The 27,930-nt window shown below is 46.4% G+C and overlaps 1 protein-coding gene across 1 annotated transcript in view; it reads right to left on the bottom strand.

Moving 5' to 3' along the window:
- Positions 1-27,930, bottom strand: part of LOC144756187 (putative splicing factor YJU2B) — a 129,849-nt gene that overhangs the window by 7,608 nt on the left and 94,311 nt on the right. The window contains exon 9 of the mRNA XM_078645786.1: positions 14,858-14,996. Coding sequence (XP_078501912.1) covers positions 14,858-14,996 — 139 coding nt within the window. The remainder of the gene's footprint in view (positions 1-14,857; positions 14,997-27,930) is intronic.

Below are 27,930 nucleotides of genomic sequence, written 5' to 3'. Positions count from 1 at the left end.
GCTTCGAACACATCTTGTTGTGCCCGCCAAGTGCTTAGAAGCCATCTATAACGGCTTCTGAACAAGCAATAAATTATTTTAATTAAATGCTCTATGGATTTGTTTTTATTGCTCTGTCTAATAAAATATAACTTTATTGTGGCTCCAGGTTTGTAAGTCTTATTATGAAGCTGCACTAACAACAATAAATTGTTCCTAATCAATTCTATGACGTGTATATTCCCGATAGAGAGAGAGATAAAGAGAAGGGGAGAGAGAGAGATAGATAGAGGTGGAGAGAGAGAAAGAGAGAGAGAGAAGAGAGGGAGAGAGCGGGAGAGAGCGAAAGAGAGAGAGAAGGGAGAGATAGTGGTATAGAGAGAGGGAGAGAGGGATAGAGAGAGAGAGGAATGTGTTTTAATGCTCTCTTCTTTAAATAAAAAGTCATCCCTAGAGTATGCGGACATGCCTCTATTACAGAGCCACATGTAGAAGACATCGCAGCTCTGTTTTAGGTCTGCTTTAGCACTGTGTCACAGCTCACATCACCAACACCAAAAGCATGCACAGAGATTGTCTTTGGGCCAGCCCCATGGGTTTTAGTCAACAGGCCTAAAGCGCACTGCAGTGCGTGGCTGGATAAAAGAAGCATCCATTTGCTGCATCTGAGGTTGATTTGCATTTCTAAAAGATCTCCAGCAGTGATTTTGCATCTAAATGAACTGAGTCCACTACCTTGGCACCCGCAACACAGAGCCGTCAAGAAAGAGCTGTTGTTGTTGAGGGGGGGTTCACTGCTCGCGCTGCGCACAACAAGCGAGGCTCCATCCTCTCCGCCATGAGCTTTATCCCGCACCAAGGGCACCTTCCGTTGGCACGGATGCGGTAGGTTGGCAATTAACATGTAAATAACAGGCAGAAAAATAAGCAAGTATTAGCATTTTCAGGGTGGGAGCTATGCAGCTAATCGGCGCTTCAATCAATGTTGTCATTTACAGCCCACTACCTCCCCCATTTATTAGCAGAGTGAGCGGTGGGGGAAGGGCCATCCCATCGCTGGGTACGTAAATCACCCCAAAGGATGGAGGGTACGCAGACCTCCTTCAGATGAAGCCACGGTCAGGTCTATTCCTCAAGATGTCATAAATGTCTAGGGGAATCGAGGGACGCATTCATCAGGCGCTAAGTGGCCGCACCGCGCGCTGTGGCGAAGCTGAAATTAAGCTACGTGTCACGAGGAATTAAGTACCAGCACACGGAGACCTGCACCCCTCGTTATTCCTGCCTTGGTAAACGGATCCGTCATCTGTAATGTGTACACCAAGTAATATTAATGCGGGGCCGCCCCTTGGAGAAGGATGCATCCCGTTCTCCAGAGGGCCTGAGGGTTCGCAGAGTCCATGAGGTGGGAGCCGGGCCGGAGGGTGTGGGGAGCGGTCCTAGCTCAGCACTCACAGAGCATCATATAACATCATGTAACTTAATGTACGTAGCATGACATGGCCGGTCAGAGTCACGGGGTACACTGACCAGGGCCGGCAAAACCATTATGAAGAACTGTTTCTGCCATTTTCCATATTCTCTTGTTTCATAGTACCTTGGCGCAGCGTCAGGCAGTGGGTAGGCACTGGCAAATGTGACTTAATGTCTGAGGGAGACTTAAAAGTATACAATTCACCCTCCTTTCCATCACCTTTTAAACATAGTCCCAGGCCTGCTAACGAGTTTGGAAGGTCGCATCCAGAGGTATAATTAGAAACAGATGGCCCCGTAAAGCTTGTTCTGCGGAATGAAGCAAACGATTAACTAATTAGAAACAGATGGCCCCTATAAGGATAAGGAATTGCTTCACGACAGCCGTGATACAGACGATCCAGTTCAGCTGGGCAAGACAAAAAGGCAAAAGGGTGGCAACCAAAAAGCCTCAGTTTCAATCAGCGGCCAACGTTTTACATAAACTGTGACGCCAGCCAATTAATAAGAGGGGCAGAGCTTCAAGTCCCCTTCTCAGTTCTCCTCATCCACAATATCTCTCGCCGAGCAAGCAGCGCATGCGCCCTGCAACGCTGGGCAAGACCTAAAAACATGCACAATGGTTCAATCATTCTTTGGGACTGCTGTGAACATTTCCCTGTTCTGTGGACGACAAGCTCCTACACAGGGCTTAAGAAAGCACTAAAATTATTCTTTTTGAGATACATTTTGTATCTAGTTCTTTCTGAATCATCTTGTGATCTCTACTTGGCATCTACACTTCTGTTCTAGAGCTCTTATGCCATATCCTTCGAAGGACACATTCCTTATTTTCCATTGTCTTCCAACTGCAATCTTTCCTGTTTAACTTACCCGTCCTTCCTACTCTATATCAATTCCTACCTCAACTCAGCTAATAAGCTCTTCCCTTTGACCCTGCCACCAGTCTTGATTATTGTAGCATTGTGCAGGTCTCTACTTTAAAATAAGTGAGACTCATCTCATTTGCATCACATGTTATCATTAAAGAACTCGTATTAGTCTTGGTGATATCCTGTATACTTATAGTTTTTATTAAACATGTATATGTCCTTGTGTATTTCCTTAAGCATACTCATAAATTATTGTTCTCCATTACTATACATCTGTAAAGATGTGATAATCCACACAGCGCTGTAAACTCATGGGTATCAGAGCGCTTTACAGATGATAAGGAGCAGAGACGTATAAAACCTATAGTGTCAAACAGGGTGTTGAACCTTCAATATCAAAACAGGTAGGTCAAAAAGACAATAGCCTGACAAGGGAGTAATAATAATCACAAAAACCAGCACAGCACTGGTTAAGACAACACCTGCGAAGAGAGTGGTGGCACGATTATGGTAATGCAGATAGATCAAAAAACGCAATAGCATATCAAGCTAGCAATTATCCTAATGTCATAATCTAGAAAAGAACAGGATCAGACCAAAAAATATGGTGGTTCACAAAGAATGGTTATAGTGCCTCTTTCCAGTGTAGCAATCTCATCTCCGGTTTAGCCATCTCGAAGGAAATGCGCCCTCTGCTGTGGAGAAGGTGGAATGCAGCTACGGTCCTTGCAGGTAACAGCGGTGGGGCAGTGGGGCCCGGTAGGGAGGGATTTCGAGGGATGAATCAGAGGGAAAATTAAATAAATAATTAATGTTCCCTCTGCACCATCCCTCGAAATCCCTCCTTACCCGGCCCCACCGATGTTACCTGCATGGACCACGGCTGGTGGAATGTAAGCAGGTACAGAGGGCAGTGCATTAATGCAATATTGCCTGCACACAGCAATGCCAGTGCCACTCTGCCAAGCCCACCTATGAAGATGCTCAAGCCGCCTGGTGCATTATCTGGCAGCACTAACATAATGTTTCAAGTCCTGTGCGTGCAAGGTCACAAAGTGCTTTCATGCAGGAACATGAATGAGCAAGACTTCCTGAGTGATAAAACACGGTATACCTGGTTAACGTAGTGTGGTTTGAAGTTGCCATGAGAGGCGTGCAGCATGGTAGGAACAAATATACTATCACTTGTTTACCCTACCGCATGAATAAAGGCGACTTGAAAGGGTGACCGATTACCCAAAAGGGTTTCTTGGTGCTAAGTGAGAGGACAGCCACTGGATCTAGCAAAAGAGCCAAGTCTTCAGACCTTTACAGAATGTAAAATAGTTGGCTTCTGACCAAAGGTGGATCCTGGGCAATCTAAGAGCTACATGGAATTGAAAATTAATCCATCAATTAATTAATTAAACCATGCATGCACGATATTCTGTATTCTGCGAAATATTCCCTAGAATAACAAAGCTAGATGTTTGCCGCTGCCCGGGCTGCACATATAGTTTTAACAGCTTTTTTCAGATTGCCCCTATCAGGTGCAGGCCTATTACTGAAAGTCTAATTATTTGAACACACTGTTTCAGAGTTTGTGCTTTTTTTCTATTCTGAAATTGAAGTTGATATTATAATATTAAAGAAAGGGAGACAATTCTTCCCTTCGATGACATCAGGTTCATGCCTTGAGTAGAGTGCTGGACACAAGCGCAATATTACATTTATTGTATGCCTGGGCGATAAATTCCGTTCCGCTCGAATTTGCGGAATTTGGGTAATTTCGCGTTGCGCGAAGATCGCGAACCTGCCCAAAATTCTGCATTCCGCGACTTCGCGAAATTTCTTGCTTGTTCGCGTTCTCAAATGCGTGTTCGAGAGATATTTCCCCCCGAGCATGCAAACAGCGATTGCGAACAGTAAAAAAGCATCGCGAACAAGCAATTCCGCACGTTTGCGGAATTTCTGCGTGTTCACGGAGATTTTTTACCGTTTCGCAGAGATCTGCGTAACGCGATTACGCGAATTCCGCCCACCCCTAATTTATTGGCCTTTGACAGCTGGAATACCTACCCAAGAGGAAGGGGAGCCGCCTCCTAAGATCTCATCGCCTTTCTGAAGGCACTGAAACAAAAAATTGAGAGGATCTGTTGATTCACCCACTCCCATGGTTTACATGGACTGTGGCTAAGGATGGAGGGGTGGTCACTGCTCCCCCACCCATGGTGTGATCCCCGCACTGTGTATCATCCACTGCGCCATGGCTTGAAGGGACCGCAGCAAAAGATCCTGCGTAGCTCTGGGTCTCCTGCACCCGGGTCTTGAAGACACTACACAGCTAAAGGCGGCGTGGGGCTACTATCCGGCTCCACACAGAAATGAAATGAAATGAAAATTATATTTATATAGCGCATAGTCTACCCTGAGGCCTCGCAGCGCTTTAACTGAAATCAGAAAGGCGGCAGGATAGGGTGCTAACAAGCTCTTCCGAACAAATGAGTTTTTAAAAGCTTTCTAAATGCCAGCAGATTGTTGTTCTCTCTAAGGGCAAGAGGAAGGGAATTCCATATTCTCGCAGCATTGTGTGAGAATAAGCGGCCACCCCAGCGAGCTTTGTTTATCTTAGTAGTGGTGGCTAGATGTAACAAGCTGGAGCGGAGAGCTCTAGGGGGGAGGAAGGGAATGGCTAGAGGGTACATTATGGCTGGGCCTGTTCTGCGTATAGCTTTCTGGACCAGACACATGGCTTTAAATTGTACCCTAGCTGCCACAGGAAGCCAATGTAGCTGCCTCAGGGCAGGTTTGGCCGACTGCCAGCGTGGAATTTGAAAAAGCAGTCGGGCCGCACAGTTTTGGGTGACCTGAAGTTTGTTGATGGCGGCCACCGGGGCTCCCAGGTAAAGAGCATTACCGTAGTCCAGGCGAGAGAGTATCAGGGCCTGAACCATGATTCTCCTCGCCTGGAACGGAAGCAGAGGGAGAACTTTCCGGAGCATTCTCATCAACACAAAACAGGTAGATGAGGTTTTAGTGGCCTGGAAAGTGAAGTCAAGTGATTTATCTAGCCAAACTCCCAAGCTTTTTATCTGTGGTTTGGGAGAAGGGAGGGCGCCTAGGCACGTAGGCCAGATGGGGGCCAAAATAGTAGGTGAGGGGTTGCCCAGTAGCATGATTTCCATCTTTTCCCCATATAATCTGAGGCAGGAGGATTCCATCCATCTGGCCACTGCCTCTAAACAGGGGCTCAGAGTGCTAGACGACCCCTCAGCGTGGTTCAATGAGACCACAAGCTGAGTGTCGTCTGCATAGGTGACAATTCGAACGCCAAATGGATGGACTATCTCCGCTAGGGGCCTTATGTAAACATTAACCCCACAACTGAGTGGCTGCTTGGTGGATACAACCTCTCCTTCAAAGACCTGAAAGAAGCGCTCGTCCAAGAAGGACGTAAGCCAAGTCAGGGCCGCGCCCGACACTCCCATGCCATTGAGTCGATGTAATAAGGTGGCATGGTTAACCGTGTCGAACGCGGCGCTGAGGTCTAATAGTATGATGGCTTCTTTTCCTCCCCGGTCCAGCACAGTTATTGTTTCTTCGGTCACTGCCAGCAAGGCTGTCTCAGTCTCATGTTGGGGACGAAATCCCGTCTGGGAAGCACATAGCAGATCGTTGGATTCTAAGTAATCCACTAGGATGTTGTTAATGTGCTTCTCGAGCAGTTTGCTCATCCAGGGTAACAGGGAAATAGGGCGGAAGTTAGCCAAGTTGCTTTGGTCCAGATTGGGCTTTTTTAAGAGGGCCCTGACCATTGCACATTTCCAAGAAGTCGGAACTGTGCTCGAGATGATTGAGGTGTTAAGAACATCGAGAATGACTGGACGGATTGAGTCAATGACCGAAGTAAGGAACTGTGGCGGTGCTGGTTCTCTAGGGGATCCTGAGGTATCTTTAGGAATTATTTTATCTAAAGAGACAGAGTCTAGGAGGGTACATTTCTCCAGCGTACAGGAAACCGGTATGCTGGGGTTCACTATTGTCGCAGCATCAGGGTCAGTTCTGTCAGAGACAAAAGCTGAGTAGATGGTCTGAATCTTCTGATAGAAAAAAGTTGCTAAATTATTACAACGGGCCAGTGCCCCATCTAATGGTGCTCGCTCTGGGGGAGGGGAAATCAAGGATTTGGCTATAAGGAAAATTTCCTTAGGAGCATTTGCAGCTGAATTAATTTTTAGTTTCAGAAAACTGGGCTTGAGCCGCCTTGATTTTGGTTTTATATAGCCTAATTGCGGCTCTATAATCTGCCTTCTTATGCTGCAGCTAAAGGTAGCGGGGAGTTACAAGAGGAGACACGCAAGCCTCCGTCTAGGGAGAACTGGACACCAGTGAAGGGGGTGCTGCCTCTGGGGGACACCTGGCCTTCGGGCTCAACTAGGCAAGCCGTCAGATCTCTGGTGACGTCATCAGCACCGCGCAGAAAGAATACCTTACCGCAATAGTGGAGTTGTCTGCACTGGTTGGAAAGGCATACTCCGGAGGAAAAGGTGACCTTCAGGTCGACAAAGCATGGCTGGTTTGGAGGAAGGTACAAACACCCCACCTCCTCCTCTTACTCAAAACACCTCTTTCGAGATAGCGAGGAAAGACTCAGAATGAAATAGAAGGCAGCAGTAAGTGGGTATCCATTCCCAACACTTAAGTCTTCAATCAAAAGTCATTTTCATTAGTTCTCTCAGCCGACTCATGTCTAACCTCCAGGGGGTCTGTGGAAGGTATACCATGTTGCCTTGTGGGCAGATGTTACTTTAAAGCAGTGGTTCCCAAACTGTGCACCGTGGCTCCCCGGTGCGCCACAAGAACTTGCCAGGGGCGCCGGGCACTTCTGGTGGACGTGTGAAAGGTAGCAAACTTTCAATTAGTAAGCTTCAGTTTTAGTTGAATATTTGAAATGTGCACTTGCGGCCCGAGTAAACATGTCTTGCAGGGGAGTTTTGGAAGCCGCACCTGTCAGCCTCTGGAATGTTTTGGACCAGCGTAGGACATGTTGCAAGGCAGGCGCAAACATTCATAACATGATACTGAGCGTTATTGTTGCTCGTGCTCTGCAGTGACTCTAGTAATGGTGTCCACTAGGAAAATCGGGTAATCATTATAAATGTGAGATTGTTTAATTAAAACTTTTTGTATATTTACCAGCCCCTTCAGCCCCAAAACGTGTCCTTCGTGTGTATCGGAAGAACTCCAGTTGGCAAAGGTGACTCGTGGGCAAAACATGTTGAATGCAAGGAAAGAGAGGCCTTGGAAGAGGGGCGCAGTTGCAAATGCTAATGAAACTTTCCACTCAATACACATGATAATAATATCCTAATCATGTGTGCTGCTGATTTGCAGATCACTGAGTGCAGTGTGGTTCATTCAGATTCATGGCATGCAGTCCCCCCCCCCCTTTAAATCGAGCACTGGACCTGCCAATTCCTGCCAAGAAAGAAACAACACACAATTAAATATTAATTAACTCCCTGCTCCCAGAGAATAGAGCCATTTTCTATGTTCTGGATCAAGTAATCAGCTCAACAATAAAATAAACAAAAATAATGGGAAGTAGCAGATAGGGAAGTACATCACAAATTATATTTGCTTTTTGAAGCATGTACAGATCATAAGGGCAATAAAAAATACCAGCTTTGGGTGCAGTTGTTTATTTTTGGACCAACTGGGACTTGAAATTACCGGTGGTGCTGGTAGAAAACTGGTCAGGCGGAAACCCTAACGGCTTGTTTATTTACTGTTGAGGTTTTTGTGTGCATACCACTTTAGCACAGTCTGTCTTTGATGCAGAACCCCCCTGTGTTTTTGAACAACCATTGGATGTCTTGGTAAGCAAGTGGCCAACTACTGAACAAAAGAGGAGAAAAATGGAAGTACTCCAGAGGCCGGGCTTTCAACCCGCCACCCGATAAATAAAATTACCTATGGGGCGCCACGGACAACGGCCAATAGATAAAGGGAGCCACTCGTCGAAAAAGTTTGGGAACCACTGCTTTAAAGTCAGGATCGTAGTTGCTACTTGCTACGCTTCAAAAGAAACTAACCTACCTTGAGGTATCCGCAAAAAAACGTGCATTCGTTACATTAGTCAGCCATCTGATGGTTCAATCCAGAATCGCTTCAAGAAGTCAGTGTATGTCAGAGGCCAGGCCTGAGGACATCAACACGAACCCAAGGAATGATTGACGGGATTCAACCTTGAGTAAGTGCGCTGTGAGCGGATGGGTGGCTTCACAACTCTGTCTTAGAGGCTGTGTTGGGACAGATTGGCACTTTAAGGCAGTGGTCCCATGGAATTGACCATTATTACTTGTTTACTTTCTACTACCTGTATTTCTTGTTTTCGCTTTAGTGGTTAGCTCTTCCGGTTGTGAAGGGAGGAGACGGATACATCCTTCTAGCCGGTTCTCTCTCACTATAGATCTGGGTTAAGCCCCCTGGATTTAAATTCAGGTGCGGGTCATGTTTACTACCCTGGATGCTGCTAGGAACCCTTGGGGGCTGATTGACAAAACCTTGTGAGAGTACGGTAAGTCGTACTCGCACATGCCTTTGTGAATCAACCCCAGAATATCTAAGTCCCTGTTTATAAAAGTGCAAAGAAGGAACATTCCGTTCTACTTTTACTAATCGAATATGGACTTTCCGTTTTACTCCCAGTTTAGCTCTTTAGTGTCCATTCACAAAGGAATGAAGGATACATACAATATTGATACTGGAGCACTACTTTATGTAATCCAAAATGACTAGGCTTGTTAGTCTCTCTCTACCCAGAAAATCTATTTCAAAGTCCTAATCAATACATTTACTTACAAAAATGCAGGCTAAGTTGCAAAAAGGGAGAGCTATGGAGACAGCAGTTGCAAACCAACTACAGAGCTTGAATTTATGGTGAAAGTGTTATATCAAGACTTGAGCTGAAAGGCTTCACCAGGTTTTGATACAGGCCTCTTCTGAATATTGGTCAGCATGGTTTACGAATTAAGGCAGTAGACCTAACAGGCGACTGTCTGCCTGTGGTGCTACATCATTGAGGCCATAGCGATCTAGGGCTGGCAGGTTGTTCCCGGTGAACCCTGTGGACGACTCATAGTATGTTTGGGACACAGCACACGGCTCAGAGTTGCAGCTATCAGTCTCATGTGCCACGGCCCCACAAGCACATAACTTCACTTGTATTTTGATATTCCCTCAGTCACCTGAGTCCACTGTACCTTTATACGCTCTGCAACACATCTAACGAGGTTAGAGTATAAGGAGAGCCCATTCTTCATGTTACAGATCAGCTTCAGTCCCTGGTGCACTTGTCTTTTCACTGGTGTAATGAGTATGCTGTTCTGTACTTAGTGAATGACCTGCTGTAACCTCGTTGTGCCAGTGTCCTTGTATTGCACGTCCCAGTTCATGTGTTGCGTTCTTTGACTGGGATGGAAACATGAACAGGGCCCTCCTTGTACACCGTCCTTAATCGATACATTTACCTGCAGAGCAGTCTCTCTCTCACAGTACAGACTCAAGTCTTCATCTGGAAGGAGTGCCCGTGCACCAGTCCTTAGAAGAACTTGGTTTGGGGAGTGTGGTGTGCGTGACAGTATGAATGGAAAGAAGCAAAGGATGTCAGAAGGAGGGCGTAATCGGTTCGTTATGGATACGCTGCTCCTTTCTGCCTGTTCATCCTAAATGAACATTACCTTGGAATTCATCTGGCTTGGAGACCATCATTCTAGGAGCTGCCTTCTATGAACTCAGTAACAACTATCAAGCCAAAATAGATCAGCACAGATAAACCACTGTGTTTATAGACTGTCATTAGGGATTTATATAATACTATTACTAGCTACTTGAGCACTGTATCATTTAGTGATTAACTCTTGGAAGTCGCTACCAGAGCTGATGTTCCATGCTACCGGCTCCAGATAGATGAGAGGCGATGTTCCATGCTACCAGCTACAGATGTGAAATCCTATGCTACATGCTATCAGCTCCATACAGATGAGAGTCCATGTTTCATGCTACCAGATGTGAGAGCCGATGCTCCATGCTACCAGCTCCAGATAGATGAGAGCCCATGCTTCATGCTACCAGCTCCAGATGTGAGAGCCGATGCTCCATGCTACCAGCTCCAGAAAGATGAGAGTCCATGCTTCATGCTACCACCTCCAGAAGTGAGAGCCGATACTCCAGGCAGATCAGAGCTCATGCTTCATGCTACCAGCTCCAGATAGATGAGAGTTCATGCTTCGTGCTACCAGCACCAGATATGAGAGCCCATGCTTCATGCTACCAGCTCCAGATATGCGAGCTGATGCGCCATACTACCAGCGCCAGATAGATGAGCACCCATGCTTCATGCTACCAGCTCAAGATAGATGAGCCCATTCTTCATGCTACCAGCTCCAGATAGATGGGAGTCCACGCGTCATGCTACCAGCTCCAGATGTGAGAGCCTATGCTCCAGATAGATGAGAGCCCATGCTTCATGCTACCAGCTCCAGATGTTAGAGCCGATGCTCCAGATAGATGAGAGCCCATGCTTCATGCAACCAGCTCCAGATATGAGAGCCAATGCTCCATGCTACCAGCTCCAGATGTGAGAGCCAGTGCCCCATGCTAGTAGCTCCAGATAGATGAGAGCCCATGCTTCATGCTACCAGCTCCAGATTTGAGAGCTGATGCTCCATGCTACCAGCTCCAGATAGATGAGCACCCAGGCTTCATGCTACCAGCTCCAGATATGAGAGCTGAGGCTTCATGCTACCAGATCCAGATATGAGAGCCAATGCTCCATGCTACCAGCTCCAGATGTGAGAGCCAGTGCCCCATGCTAGTAGCTCCAGATAGATGAGAGCCCATGCTTCATGCTACCAGCTCCAGATTTGAGAGCTGATGCTCCATGCTACCAGCTCCAGATAGATGAGCACCCAGGCTTCATGCTACCAGCTCCAGATATGAGAGCTGAGGCTTCATGCTACCAGATCCAGATATGAGAGTCAATGCTCCATGCACCAGCTCCAGACAGAAGAGAGCCCATGCTTCATGCTACCTGCTCCAGATAAGAGAGCCAATGCTCCATGCTACCAGCTCCATATAGATGAGAATCCATGCTTCATGCTACCAGCTCCAGATGTGAGAGCCGATGCTTCATGCTAGCAGCTTCAGATATATAAGACCCAATACTCAAAGCAACCAGCTCCATATAGATGAGAGTCCATGCTTCATGCTACCAGCTCCAGATATGCGAGCCGATGCGGCATGCTACCAGCTCCAGATAGATAAAAGTTGATGCTCTTAGCTGCATATAGATGAGACCCGATGCCCAATGCTACCAGCTCCATACTTTAGAACTCATACTCCATAGAGATAAGCCGATGTTCCTTGCTACCAGTTCCAGATAGATAAGGCAGATGCTCCATGCGACAAACTCCTTAAAGATGGGAAACAATGCTCCATGCTTCCAGCTACAGATAAATTAGAGTCCATGCTCCAATCAATCAGACACTTATAGTGCATGGTAAATCACCTGTGAGGGTCTCGAAGCGCTGTAGAAGATGGTTGCTGCATGGAGATTCAATTATTCGAACATCCAGGTCTTTTGCTCTCTTCTGAATTGCTGGAGCGATGGAACAGTCCTAAAGTTGAGGGGAGGTTGTTCCAGGTCTTGGCTGCCTGGTGTGAGAAGGAGCGGTTGGCTCGGTGGATGCGTGGGATGTCTGCGAGGATGCTGATCGGAGGTGTTGTGTCAGTTGGTGAAAGGTCAGAAGCTTGTTGAAATGTGCTGTTCCTTCGTTGTGCAGGACCTTGTAGGCGTAGGTCAGCATCTTGAACTGGCATCTCTTCTGAACCGGGAGCCAGTTTGGGTTCCTGAGATGAGATGAGTCATGCCGCTGTGTTCCGTATCATCTGGAGGTGTACCTTGATTCCTACATGGAGCGTGTTTTTCTAGTCCAGTCTGCTTGTGATAAGGGCTTGAGTGACACTTCTGGTGCTGGCCGGGAGCCACCTGAAGATCTTCCATAGCATGCGAACGGTGTGGAAGCGGGCGTATGATACTGCGTGGACTTATTTCTTTATATATAGCTTGCTATCCAGGATGATGCCAAGGTTGCAGGCATGGTCTGTTGGGGCAACGGTTTTGCTGAGTTCTGCTGACCACTGTGTGTTGCTCCTAGGTGAGTAGCGGATTCTAGACGTCACGCTGTTCAAAGTAGAGTTCTTCATTGTTCAATAGCATCCTGTGAGGCTGCTTGGAAGTCACAAACAGAGCTGATGCTACAGCTACCAACTCCATGTAGATAAGAGCTGATGCTCCATGCTACCAGCTCCAGATAGAGAAGTGCGAAAACAGCTCCTTGCTACAGGTAGATTAAAGCTGAGGCTCCATGCTACCAGCGCTATTTAAATGTGAGGCAATGTTCCATGCCTCCCCCTCCAGATATGAGAGCCAATGTTCAATGCTACCAGCTCCGTATACAGTTAAACAGATGCTGCATGCTACAAGCTCCTGATAGGTGAAAGTCAATGCTATCAGCTCCACATAGATGAGACGATGCTCTATGCTACCATCTCCAGATAGAACAAAGAGTCAGAAAATACCTGAATATCATACAACCAACCAACATGTCTTGAAGGGGCACCCTCTTGTAAATCAGAACTGCCCCTCACTCATTCTTTCACTGAAGAAACTGTGACAGCTTTGGTCCTTTCCCCCGTTTCGGAGTTTAGATTAATGCACATCAATTTTCCTCCTGCAAGAGTTCTTCTCATTAGGAGTATTTATAGTGCGGACCTATTCTGGGGACAGCTTAGGTATGTCCATGAAGCACAGATGTACCTGGCGATGAATGCTCACATACTGGACGCAGATTTCTGTTGTTACTCGTAGCCCTAAATGTTAGGACTATGGGCGTTAAATGTGATAAAGGCCGTGAGGCGGGGAGGGTGACTTGGCTGGAGAGAAGGGGGTACAATAGCTCCTTTGTGTTGATGATTAATGGACTTCATCCAGTGGTACAGGTCTGTCATGGCCAACACCCCTTTATTAAGGGTATCAGCAGGTCACACTTGTATTGAGCGACTGGGAAGGAAAAGGACTACTGTTAACCAAGCACAGCTGCCTTGGGAACTTGAAGGGGTTGTACTTGGACTCATGGTCTGCCTGCCATTCCCATGCAGGAGTGTGATATCAAGATTTACTCCTGAAAAGTAAATGTCATTGTTACACGTGACTTGTAGAGGAAGTGATGTGCGAGCATTATTTCTTTTCATCAGCCCATCAGTGCTTCTCTGGTGTGAGGTGGCATGTATGCCCCACCCACGTCAAAGTTAGTTCAGATGCCTGCTTAAATCTACCGTTGCTCCACCCATCTTCATTATGTGGCTGCAGTTGCTGCTGGTAAGTTGTTTTGCACAGTAGCAGAACTTTCAGACAGCAAGAACGCAGAATCGGGCATTTTTAAATTCAATGTTCATTCTCCCATAACACACTCCACACTCTCGAACAGGCAAACACTATAGTGTGAATTGTGGAGGACATAGAGCCACTTAGCCAGCAAGCGATCGCCTTCCGAATCAGAGGTGCACACCTTTAAAGTAAGATCACCAAAATGTGTACTTTTCTGGAATTGAAGCGCAGTGTGTCACTCTGTACACTCTCGCGGGGTGGCCTGAAAGAAGAAGCCAGCCAGGATGCCCAGTAAGACAGGAAGCATGAATGGATCTGTCCTCCATTATTTTACTTGCAGTTCCACTCAAAGCAAGTATATCCTAAGCGATCCATGCTGCGAAAACAGCTGATAAGTGTGTCAAATGCTGGCTGTGCAGCTTAGTGAAAATCTAGGCCAATACATGATGATCAACTGAACTATCAAACACTGGAACAGGTATTTAAATATATGAAAACCTACTTTTTTTGCAAACGGACCAGCCATCACCAGTAACGGATGAGCCACTATAGCAAGATATGAAAGCGATGAAGAGAGGTACAGAGAGATACTTGAATAATTAACCTTCTTAGCGATAAAATCTACTGTGAGATTTGGGAACACTGATATTGTCTAAGCAAACACAACAGGACATTACATATTTAAGACTTTTAAAGTATTCACTTAAAATGAGTGGAAAGATGTGGTATGCACCTTTAGAAGGCATCGCAATGCTTTACAAGAGAACAAGACGTTACACATTTTAAGGCACGGGGAGAGTAGGTGATTTGCCCAGGATCAGAAGATGTCGTGCCATGGTCAGGATTAAAACCTAGTTCCCCATTTCTAAAGTCGGCAGCTGTTGTCACTGGATCGCATCTCCACCCCCGATCATAGTCTTTGCATGATTGATTGCACTACACATATAGATTGTGACATTGAAGGATGGTGACTCGACTACTTGTTCTCATGAACCTCTGGAGATGTTAATAAATTATGGGACTGAATAAATCTCTGGGTTCGGAGATGGGAGAGACCTCAATCCTTCCACCCCCATGACTACAATGATAACACCATACATACAGTCCAGGCTGCGGTACTTGAGGAGAGCCGCCAACTGTCGGTCCTCTTCAGATTCTTGCACAAGGGGGATGTCGAGCGACGCTTTATCCAACAGGGCCTGGTCCTTCTCTTCTTCGTCTTTTAAAACTTTCTTCTCATCCTGAATCAAAGAATATGGAACATTAATGTAGAAATTAAAACCCATTATTTAAAAGTAAGCATACTATATTTTTCACAATTATGGAATGAATACATTAAAAATTAATTCATTTTCAGGGCTGCAGGCAAATTTATTAGGTTTGAACTGATGGTGCAGCTGCCTACAGGACCTATTTTCTTTAACCCCTTCGGTGCTCATGACGGAACGGTTCCGTCATGAGCGTCGGTTGGCCTATGCTCATGACGGAACCGTTCCGTCATGGGTCCATAGGTTCTTTAGAACCTTCAGCACCGCAGCGGAATTCGCGCAGCACCGAAGGGGTTAATGTACAGAGTGGGTTTTGAGTCAGTCCTCTTTAGCCACTGTCTTTGAGTGATCCACTGCTTTGAGACATTGTCATCTGGATCATAATTTCTCTCTCATTGTCATGTTACTGGCCATTGGGTGTTTGTCCTAGACGTCCCACGCAGAGACCACATCACCTCGCACCTGAGAGACCTGCACTGGCTCCCCGTCGACAAAAGAATCACTTTCAAACTCATGATCCACGCACACAAAGCACTCCACAAGACCGGCCCAGCCTACCTCAACAGCAGACTCTCCCTATACGTACCCAACAGGAGGCTCCGCTCCGCCGACCTATCCCTGGCCGCCGTCCCGCGCATCCACAGAGCCACCTCTGGGGGCAGATCCTTCTCCCACCGCGCCGCTGTGACCTGGAACGCTCTCCCCCTACACCTACGACAGACCACAGACCTCCCGGCCTTCAGGAGACTACTCAAGACCTGGCTCTTCGACCACTAGCTGCAGCTCCCCCACCCCCCCAGCGCCTTGAGACCCTAACGGGTGAGTAGCGCGCTTTACAAATTGACTGATTGATTGATTTGTCCATCGCACAGGAAGTGGTTCATTGTAATACATGAGGCAATATCTTACATGTGAAAAGCTGACTTAAGAATTACACATTGTCGCCTTTGTTTCATACATGCATTGTACACAACAAAATACTTTTTTCAGGACAGTATTTTTTATGGTCTGACTTGACAGCACAGCTGTCGCCGGACAATCCTTTGAGAACCACCTGGAGATTTAGCTCCACCCACATGTTGGGAGCCGGATGTACATATTTTGATTGAGCGGAAATTGTGTGCTTCCACAAAAAAGTGACCTCTCCACACAGCTGTGATAATTTGTTTTGTTTAGGGCCACATGCATAACATTGTAATGCTATTCAAAGTATCTTAGCTACCTAGATAATATATATTGTTTTTCACTGGCAGCAGCACAGATGGAAGGAGGGCATCATTAACATGCATTGATGTTTAGGTCGGACTTGACAGTGCGACTCTAGCCTGACCTTTTAACCTACACCAAGAGTATTTTGTAATTCTCTGCTTCCACACAAATACATATCCATTCCCATGCGATTTAATTGTAATGTTGAACATTAAACAACATCCCCTTATGGCTAGACCTATTGACATTGTTAATGTTTGTTAACGCTTTTGTAAGGAGGGTGAGCCAGACATCAAGAAGGTCAACTTTTTTATTTTCGGCTCCAAATATGATCCTGTATTTATCACACCCAATAAAATCTAACACCAATGTACTGGGTATTTATCATGTGCAATAGTTATAGTCTACTTCGAGTTTTACCCACAAGAATGAGGCAAAAGATGCGGATTTTAGTACCTGTCACCCTAAAATCTACATGTCCCGTTATTTATCGGGCATTTTCCCCAGTACGTTTCGGCAGGGATGACCTGCCGAAATGTATTTGGAGATAGTTGCAGGGGTGCAGTGTTAGCACAAAACTCATAATTCCAGTGGATGTGGTAACATGAGTTACCCCATACACTAAACTTTAACAGGCCACTCGTAATTTGATCCTAGCACATTCCCTGCCTCCAGCGTCCTGGTTATCGCTTCACTATTAGCTCAAGGCGGTCCAGCCACATTCTCTGCCCAGTCCTGTTCCGCACCAAGGATCACAGCGACCCCTGCACCTTCCTGATCACCACTTCACTATGGCTCATGGCTTTCCCAGGAACTCATCTGCCCGGCCTTCCTGCTCCTCACCGGAGCTCATGGCGATTCTGACTCCTTATCTCCCCGCTATCTGTGTCGGTTTCATAGCTTTACAGGTTGGAGCAGCATTGTTTATTCAGTTTTAAAAGTGATTCCTCTGCCACCGGTTCGCCAGGATCTGTGAGTGGAAGTGAACATTAGTGCTTAACTCTTCAAGGGTCAGGCTTTTTAGACCAAAATATGCGTCACGGATGTACGAGTCAGCTCTTTAGTTCCCAGAGGAGTCTCCTACAGTATTCAAAGTCTGAGCACTGAGGACTAATTCAAGCTCCACTGAACCCACTGGAGGAGGACAGGACAAAGGAGTAACTGAGAACTCTGGGGCCCCTCACAGCTCAGCAAACATACTACACACTAGTATAAATGAATCCAATACATAAGGATGTTGAGATGACTTTAACCAGCATATACTTTAATAAACACATTAGCATACGTAGTTTACAACTATTGTCTAAAATGACATCGAATGAAGCAAGTAACACAACACTTATTGAGTGGTGCATTTCATATTGGATTGTTGAATGACTCATTGTCATCTATGCATTATTAGCCCAGTGGAAAATATAGAGAATAAGTGCATTTCTGCCCTATGAAGCTATTGGCTGCTCAAGAAGAAAATATGTAGTCCATGCAATACTCTGTTCTGTGCACAAAGTTTTATTTCCTTAATTTGTAATGGACCCATTATTTCATTCAGTTCAATTATAACAATTGTGTGGATAAATATATTTTTAGAATATGATCCTACAATTAAATATGTAAGGCAGACTCGGATAATTAAGGTACTAATGGGGACCACGTGATCTTCCTGGATCAGGTAAATGCTTTTATTGCTTTGTTACAAATTGGGTATTGTTACAAATGTTATAGGATGCACTATCATAGTGGAAAAACCTATTGAGATTCCTCTTGACATGACACTGTTTATTGTACGATTCTTAAACTGATGTATTCAAGGATTAAGGGTAACATTTGTGAGAGACACAACTTAAATTATTATAGTGAACAAGGCTGTCTTGAAAAAACTCTTTATAAGAAACATAGGTAATTTGTTATTGTCTTTTCAGCTAATAAAAGGCACTAAATATCAGAATGACTCACAGAATTATATTTGATCATTGTTTGTGCACTAGCAAAATTATTTATTGGTGGGAATGTTACCATAGAATCCAAGGCTGGGTCTGCAAACGGCTGAATAGGTAAATGCCCTTAACAGTATATCAGCAAACTGGCAAACTTAACCTCACACTGTTGGTGTTGGTAGTGAGAACATCCACACTGACTACAGTGTGGTATTGAGCATGAGGAAAATAGGTTTATTAAGAGGATTTCCTGAAGTGCCTCGACCGATGGCTGCCAGTTAAGGAGTGTTGCTTCAGCACATCTTACGCATGTTTGTACGTCAGCTGAGGTCTCCCTTTAGAGGGCACTAAGTGGTAGGTGAACTGAACCAGCTCTGATTAGCAGACGGGAGCTATGCTGAATAAAGGACAGCTGTTTGAGAAATAAACATAATTGCTGCACGTGCGCCACACAAATTAAAATCCTTTGACTTCACGGCCACATTAATGAATCTTTGCTGCGGGGAGCAGGTTTCCTAACGTGAAATCTTTATACTCGTGTATTACACTGTGACTTCGAATGGTGATATACCTGGAAATGTTGTGATATAACCTCTTAGCCTTGAGAAAGCCCTGGCGCTACTCGCCCTATAGGGTGAAACACGTGTCGGCTGTCCTCTACTCTGTGTTCAATAAAGTTATGAAAATGTACATTGTTAATGGATTTCTTAAAGGAGATGAATGAACAAAATATGTATCAATTGAGTTTGCTATTTTACTACATGCAAAAGGATGGATTTATCCGTGTTATATTAAACAGTAGTTATTCAAAATACTAAGGAACATATGCTCAAACCCAATTTCAATTCTTTTCTTTGAAGCTCCTATGGTCCAGAGCTTTGAGCATTGTTCCCTCACTGATTGAACTTTTTATGAAAAAAGATCTAGACCTGGGACTCCTGGACCTTTCACCCTGGCTGCAACTAAGTGGGAGGTGAGGCAGGCTTTCAAGCAAACCAGACTTCATGGCTTGCAAGCCGCAGCAATGCCCCAAAACCAGATTACAGGCAATCAATGTCACACTATTGACTGATTCAACTGTAGGATTCTTTAGCAATTCTCCAGGATGCCTTCAGTGACACATCAAGGTCAATCAGTTTCCACAGCACAGAGACTGCCCTCCTCGCTGCCACAGACGGCATCTGCTTCCTAATTGACCGGGGCAAGACCGCAGCCCTCATCCTAGTAGACCTTTCGGCTGCCTTTTACACCGTCTCCCACCGCACCCGAATCACCAGACTCCGCTAGGCCGGGATCCATGAGAAGGCCAAGGAGTGGATCCACATCTTCCTCATCGGCCGGACCCAACGATGCAGAATGCCTCTGTTCCTTTCAGAACCCACGGAGATCAGCTGTGGAGTCCCCCAGGGTTTCTCCCTGAGCCGCCCTTCTTCAGCGTCTACATAGTCCGTCGCACAGCCATCGTCAGTAGCCACGGTTTTAACATCTTCTCCTACGCCGATGACACCCAGCTGATCCTTTCCCTCACCAATGAATCCTCGACCGTCAGAACCAACTTCCACAATGGGATGCAAGCCATCGTTACATGGATGAAAGACAGCTGCCTCAAGCTTAACTCGGTCAAGACTGAAGTTCTCATCCTGAGACCCACCACATCAGCCTGGGACAACTCCTGGTGGGCAGCCGCACAGGGTGCTTCCTTCACCCAGACAGACCACGCACGCAACCTTGGCATCCTACTGGACTCTTCGCTCACAATGAACCGCCAAATCAACACAATTTCCTCAACCTGCTTCCACACTCTCCGCCTGCTCTGAAAGACATGAAATGAAATTAAAAAGATTTATAAAGCGTATGGCTACCCGGGGGCGTCCCCACGCTATGGAATGTGCTAGAGGAAACAATGGAGTTTAAGGAAAAAGTCAGGTTTTCAGTAGTTTACGGAAAGATAGAAGGTTGGATTCGCTGAGGATGGCAAGGGGCAGGGAAATCCAAAGCTTGGGGGTATTGTACAAGAAGAGACGACCCCCTGTGCGTGTCTTCTTGATTCTGGCCGTGAAGGCTAAATGGAGGAGGTCAGACTGTAGCTTTCTATTGGCTTTGTATGGCCTGATCATGTCTTTTAGGATGGGGGGGCCCTTGCCATGAAGGATCTTGTGAGTAGTGCATAGGGTTTTAAAGTAGACTCTCCTGTATTGGGAGCCAGTGGAGAGATCTTAGGGCGGGCTGTGAGGAGCCTGGCTGCCGAGTTCTGAACGACCTGGAGTTTAGCAAGGACTGTTTTAGGAGCACCCAGGTACAAGGCATTACCATAATCCAGTCTGGAGAGGATAAGCCCCTGGATAAGAAGTTTCCTGGAATCGGGAGGTAGGAGGGGAAGGATTTTGTGGGTTGTTCGGAGAAGACCAAAGCAGACGCCCGCGTTTTTCCTTGCTTGGGTATTAAACGTGAGGTTCTGATCAAGCCATATTCCCAGGCTTTTTATGTCTTCTTTTGGGATAGGTTCTGGTCCCATGCAAGATGGCCACATAGTATCGGGTGAGAAGTTAGATTGGTTGCCCAATACCAGGATCTCTGTTTTTTCACTGTTCAGCTTGAGGTGGGAGCTGTTCATCCAGCAGGTAAATTCTTTGAGGCAGGCGCATAGATTTTCGGGGGAGCGATCCAGCTGCTTCAGTGATACGATAAGCTGGGTATCATCTGCGTAGGTGACCAGTTTAATACCATGAGGGGTAACTATTTTCTCCAGGGGGGACATGTACACGTTGAAAAGTGTAGGGCTCAGGGATGAGCCCTGGGGAACTCCACAGTGCAGAGGAGTCGGTTGGGATTAAGTGTTGCCCTCAAGGACTTGGAAGGTTCTGTTATGTAGGAAGGATTTCAGCCAGGACAAGGCCGACCCGGTGACTCCCACTCCATTGAGCCGGTGAACCAAAGTGTGGTGGTTCACCGTGTCAAAGGCTGCGCTCAGATCCAGGAAGATCACTGCTACTTATCCTCCTGAGTCGAGGATCTTTCTCGCCTCTTCCACTACTACTACCAGAGCGGTTTCAGTGCCCTGACCAGGGCGGAAGCCCATCTGGGAGAAGTGTAGGAGTCCAACTGATTCGAGGAAGGCGGAGAGCTGGTGGTTGAAGAATTTTTCTGCCACCTTGCTGATTCCTGGCAGTAAGGAGATGGGGCGGTAGTAGCCCAGCTCGGTTGGATCCAGGTGGGGCTTTTTAAGAGTGCTTTTACTACGGCCCTTTTCCAGTTCAGGGGGACAGTGCCATGAGATAAGGAGGCGGTGATCAAATTAATGATGGGTCGGATCATAGTGGGTGAGGCTAATTTTAGGATGTTTAGTGGAGCTGGGTCGAGCGGGGAACCGCTTTTGATTGATTCTAGAATGGGGAGAAATTTTTCCTCTGTGATTGGGGAGAAAGATTCTAAGGTAGGGTCCTTGTGCTGGGGTGCAAATGGTTGGGGTTCTGGTCGGTGATCAGTATTGTTGGGAGGGAGGAGTTTAAGAATATTTTGAATTTTGTTGGCGAAGAATTCTGCCAATTCATTGCAGCGGTGACCGAGGGGACAAGGGGAGGGGGAGGGTCGGGAATTTTTAAGAGTTTTTTTTACAAGCGGAATGTTTCCCTGGAAGAGCTAGTGGACGATCGAATTTTTTCTTCGAAGAAGGCAGCCATAGTTGTTTTGAGGGCCGTTTTTGTAGACTGTGATAGATTGTCTGTTATCTGTTTTTTTATTGGTAGCATAATCTTTCCTCCATGCTCTTTCTGATTTTCTACATTGTTTTTTCAGGAGGCGTAGTTCACAGGTAAGCCAGGGGGATTTGGTCTTTCCACCTTGTTTTGGAGCAACTTTTCTGGGGAGAACTATGTCCAGTGAGTTCTCAATCCATAAGGAGTACTTCATATCTGCTACTAAAGGATCAGGGTCGTATGGGGGCGAGGAGAGTTCCAGTTGATGCCTCCACTCTTCAAAAGCTAGTTTCGACCAGGGCCGTTCGAGGGTGGGGAGAGCTGGTCTGGGGGGGCGTGGTGGGGGATGTGCCAGCTGAGCGTGAATAAAAGATGATCTGACCAGAGCACGGTACCGGCTCCAACAGGTGAAGCTGGTAGGCTGCAAGGTCAAGTGCTAATTCGCTCGCCACTTTGTGCCCGGGGTTATCAAAGTGGAGATTCAAGTCTCCTTGGATGGTGAAGTTGGGTAAGGTGCTGGCCAGGGAGAGGGAGGCTTCAAGTAGCGTACTGCAGAATTGCCATAGTGCTTCCGGGGGGCGGTATATGAGGATCCCAGATAGTGACTTCAGAGGGGAAAATTGAATAGTGAAATGAACGTTTTCACAATCTGAAATGGGGCTGTCCAGAATACGACAGGTAAGGCGATTTTTAAATACAATTGCTATTCCTCCCCTCTTGCCACTAGTTCTGTCGAGGCGTTGGATCAGGTATCCCGGAGGGAGAGCCTGGACAACGTCTGGGTCGGCATCTGAGGAGAGCCAGGTTTCCATCAGAAACAGAACCTCAAGGCGGCAGTCTTGTAGGAGCATGGAGATCTCCAGAGCATGTTTGGGCAGGGACCTGCAATTCTGCACGGCCATGCTAATTTGATGCCGTGTTGGATGTTGAGTATCTAATGGGGATAACTTGTAAGAGCAATGGGAGCAGTGACTTTGTAGTTCCCCAATGGAGATTGAATGAGCACAGTGAGGCTTTGGAACCTGTCTGAGTTGAAGAAGTGTTCCCTGGGGTAGTGTAAGGGGGCCATGGGGATAGAGGCAGAGGTTCCTGACCCTGGGCCCGGTCTGGCGCGGACGGGCTTACCTTTGGCGCGCCGGCGGCGTGCCCGCTGCGCGCGTCCGCTGCACGTTTGCTTCATGCCGGTTAAGTGCTGCTCCGCCTGCCGCCTAGCCAAAGCGTCAGACGTGCCAGGGGGTGTGTCAGGCCGGTGTGTCCGCCCTCCACTCAAGCAGCGTCAGCTGTGGTGGACCAGGGTCAGAGCACACGAGCCTGGACCAAAGTGCCTAGTGCGATCAGGTACAGTGCAATACAAATGAATTTTTAAAACAAGAAACGGCGCTAGTTAAAAAGGTATTTTCTTAAAAACAAACGTTCGCACGCGCAGCACTCACATAAGTCCGCTGCGCGCTCGGTTCGTGCCAATTAAGTACTGCTCCGCCTGCCGCCTAGCCGAAGCGTCAGACGTGCCAGGGGGAGTGTCAGGCCGTGTGTGTCCGCCATCCACTCAAGCAGCATCAGCTGTGGTGGACCAGGGTCCGCTCACACGAGCCTGGAACAAAGTGCCTATTGCGATCAGGTACAGTGCAATACAAATGAATTTTGACATTCAGATGGATCCCCTCAGAATCCAGGAAGATGGTCACCCATGTACTCATCACCAGCAGACTCATCTACGGCAACGCACTCTAAGTTGACGCCATCCAGAAATAGCTCAAGAAACTACAGAAGGTCCAAAACGCCACCACCAGACTGATCCTCCACATCTCCTGCCGCAGCCACATCACGCAACCTCCAACAACTCGACTGGCTTCCCATCAACAAAAGAGTCACCTTCAAGCTCTTCACCCACGACTACCGGGTCCTACATTACAAAGGACCAGTGTACCTGAACGAAGGCCTCACCTCCCATGTACCCAGCAGACAACTCAGAACATCAGAACCTCCTAACTTGCCCTCGCCTCCATAACCCGGATGCAAAAGACCAGAACCGGAGGAAGATCGTTCTCCTATCGCGCTGCCAAAACTTGGAACACCCAGCCCCTGCATCTCAGGCAATCAGCGTCACTGACAATTCAGGAAGGACCGCAAGACTTGGCTCTTCGATTGATCCTCCACTGAGTCTGTCTGGAATCCCCTCTCTCCCAGCACCTCAACTCCCTTCGCGGTGAGTAGTCACACTCTACAATCCCGCTGATTCATTGATTGATAGAAGGACAGTCTGAGGTTGTGCAGATGAAATGTGTGGTGCTTGCAGGGTTGGAACACCCACATACGACTGAACATGTAAGAATGTGATGTACCCAGCTGAATTTTCAAATGGTATCCAATATCGTTTAATTCTATGTCAGGAACCGGAGGCGAGAATTAGGCTTTTCTTTCTTCTTTAATTTAACCAGCAGCCTTAAAAAACAACAACAGTAAAACATCAATAGGACTTAATTTCCCACGAAGCCTATAGAAAACAAGCATTGGCATAGCCAATAGGTCCTGCTTTTGGGACCTCATGTGTTTATCCTGAAGTTTTGGCTAAGTTGGTGAGTATTGTGGTTGATGTGTATTATGTTGAAAAGTTATAATGAAAAGTGTTATATGTGGTACTTAGTGGTATTATCATGTGGTGTGGGTTTTTGCTGCATTGAGTATAGTGTAATTACGTGGTGTGTAATTATGTGGTACTGAGTTTTGTTATGTGTAGTGTATTTATATTGCATTGAGTGTAGTCTAAATTTGTGGCGTGTTATTACGTGGCACTGAGTGATATTATGTGGATTGTATTTATGTTGTATTGAGTTGTGTGTATTTATGTGGCAGGTAATTATGGGTCACTGAGTGGTATTGTGTGGGGTGTATGTTGCATTTAGTAGAGTGTAATTATGTGGTATGTAATTATGTGCCAGTGAGTGGTATTATCTGGAGTGTATGTTGCATCGAGTGCAGTATAATTATTTAGCATATAATTATGTGGCACTGAGTTGTATAATGCAGAGTGTTTTTGTGTTGTATTGAGAAGAGTGTAATTATGTGGAGTGTAATTATGTGGCACTGATTGGTTTTATGTAGAGTGTATGTATGTTGCATTGAGTAGAGTGTAATTATGCGTTATGTAATTATGTCGTAGTGAGTGTTATTATGGGGGGTGCAACAAGATTAACTGTTGCATAGTTTAACACTTATAAGGTCCCAAAGGCAAGACCTATTTCCTATTTTAAAGGTAATTCCCCGTCTTCCAGTATCAGCTGTATTACCACTAGTACCAAGTTTACTAACTCCTCCCATTTGAAGAAGTTCAAGACATCACAGGACATGACCACTTAAGAGGCTAAGAGTCCATAGTAAGAGTAGAGTACTACAGCTGCCTCTTGTACAACCATTGAACTGCTACTATAAGTATCATTATTATTGCTATTGGTGCTACTACTTTCTCTATTAGCGATAGTACTGCCAAATCAAAAACTTCTAAAGGTAGTGCTCAGAACACCACCATTACCACTGCATGTAAGTCACTTCAGATAGACTCTTTCGTGCACCTTGGGCTATCCAACACAACTTGTTCACAGGAGACCGGGACCCAACAATGTTTGGCCACAGCTTTACAATAACTGACGCTATAGTGCTCAACTCTCCAACTAATAATGGATGAAAGAAACTAGATCGTGAGATCTGGTCTGAGAACGCTGACCCTGGAAATGTAGTCAAAAGATATGATTAACTTTCCACCACTCTTTAAAAAAAAATATGATTGTCAAATTATGGATTTTAGTAACTACTTAGCTCTTACTATCTATACAATGGATTGATAGTCAGTGGGAGAGGGGTTGTCCCGTTAGACGTTTCATATTGAATACCGTTTTATTTTATTTGCCCACAGAGCCTATGAAAACGTAACTTTTAACAAGCATTTACAATGCAACGGTCTCGCCTTTGCAAAAGTTAGAGCTATTGGCATTGTACATGACATTATTTTTATGTATGTGTTGGTTTTGAAAACCGATAAATAAATAACATTGTCATTTGCAATGCATATAGCTTAATCTCTCGGAAATGCGAGACCTATTGCATTTGCACCCACATACACACACAGAGAGCCACACACACACACACACACAGAGCCACACACACACACAGAGCCACACACACACACAGAGCCCCACACACAGCGAGCCACACACACACACACAGCGAGCCACACACACACACACAGCCACACACACACGCACAGACAGCCACACACACACACACCCACACACACACACACAGAGCCACACACACAGACAGCCACACACACACACAGACAGCCACACACACACACAGACAGCCACACACACACACAGACAGCCACACACAGACAGCCACACACAGACAGCCACACACACAGAGAGAGACACACACAGAGAGACACACACACAGAGAGACACACACACAGAGAGACACACACACACAGACAGCCACACACACAGACAGCCACACACACAGACAGCCACACACCCACAGATAGCCACACACCCACACACAGACAGCCACACACACACACAGACAGCCACACACCCACACAGCCAACACACACACACACAGAGCCACACACACACACAGACAGCCAACACACACACACAGAGCCACACACACACACAGACAGCCAACACACACACAGAGCCACACACACACAGACAGCCACACACACACACAGACAGCCACACACACACACAGACAGCCACACACACACACAGCCACACACACACACAGACAGCCACACACACACACAGCCACACACACACACAGCCACACACACACAGACAGCCAAACACACACACACACACACACACAGACAGCCACACACACACAGCCACACACACACACACACACACACAGCCACACACAGACAGCCACACACACACACACACAGACAGCCACACACAGAGCCACACACACACAGAGCCACACACACAGAGCCACAGAGCCACACACAGAGCCACATACACACAGAGCCACATACACACAGAGCCACATACACACACAGAGCCACGCACACACACACACACACACACACACAGAGCCACACATACACACAGAGCCCCACACACACACAGAGCCCCACACACACACAAAGAGCCCCACACACACACAGAGAGCCCCCCCCCACACACAGAGCCCCCTACACACACACAGAGCCCCCTACACACACACAGAGCCCCCCCCCACACACACAGAGCCCCCCCCCACACACACAGAGCCACACACACACACACAGAGCCACACACACACACACAGACTGACACTTCTCCAAAAAGGGCATATTTTATAGGATTCAGTAGTGAAACCAACACACTTGTCATGGTGAGATCCGACATAATAGGGTTGTATTAATAAGGTTAAATACACATTTTTAAGTAAAATATGATACAAGAAAGAAGAAACACCTGCTTTCATACGTATTTATAATAAGGATAACATTAAACAAGAAATGATCATGATGATTGAGCATTTATAGAACACTAAAATAATAACATCCGGAATGAAATAATAGTCTCCTTAATTGACTCAAGGAAGAGGCCTTGAATTCTTTCCGTCGGTATATAATGAATGTCGTTGCAGGTTGATTAGGCTGTCATGTTAACTGAGCACGTTTAATTTAAACAATGTTTTCGAATAATTGAATGAATGAATGAAATATTATTTGTAACGCGCAGCTATGCCCAGTGGGCGTCAAGGCGCCTAAACCAAAATATAAAGCTGATAGCAGACAGAAACAGAACCTACTGGTATGCCTCAATAAAGAGCCAGGTCTTCAATGACTTCCTAAAGAGGTCAAGGGAAGGAAGTCGTTTGATTTCGAGGGGGAGTGAGTTCCAAGTAAGAGGTGCCAATATGGAAAAAGCTTTGGACCCCCATCTGGCCTTCTTGGCTCTGGGGATTACCAGTTGGTGTTGCTCGCTGGAACGTAAACATCTACTCGGAACATATCTAATAAGTAATGAACCAAGGGCATCAGCCGAGCCTGCAGTTAGAGCCTTATAGGTAAGGCAAAGGAGT

Source organism: Lissotriton helveticus, chromosome 5_1 (assembly GCF_964261635.1).
Source record: "Lissotriton helveticus chromosome 5_1, aLisHel1.1, whole genome shotgun sequence".
Classification (NCBI taxonomy): Eukaryota; Metazoa; Chordata; class Amphibia; order Caudata; family Salamandridae; genus Lissotriton; species Lissotriton helveticus.
Note: the sequence above shows the minus strand (reverse complement) of the source record. Positions and strands in the feature narration are given on the sequence as shown.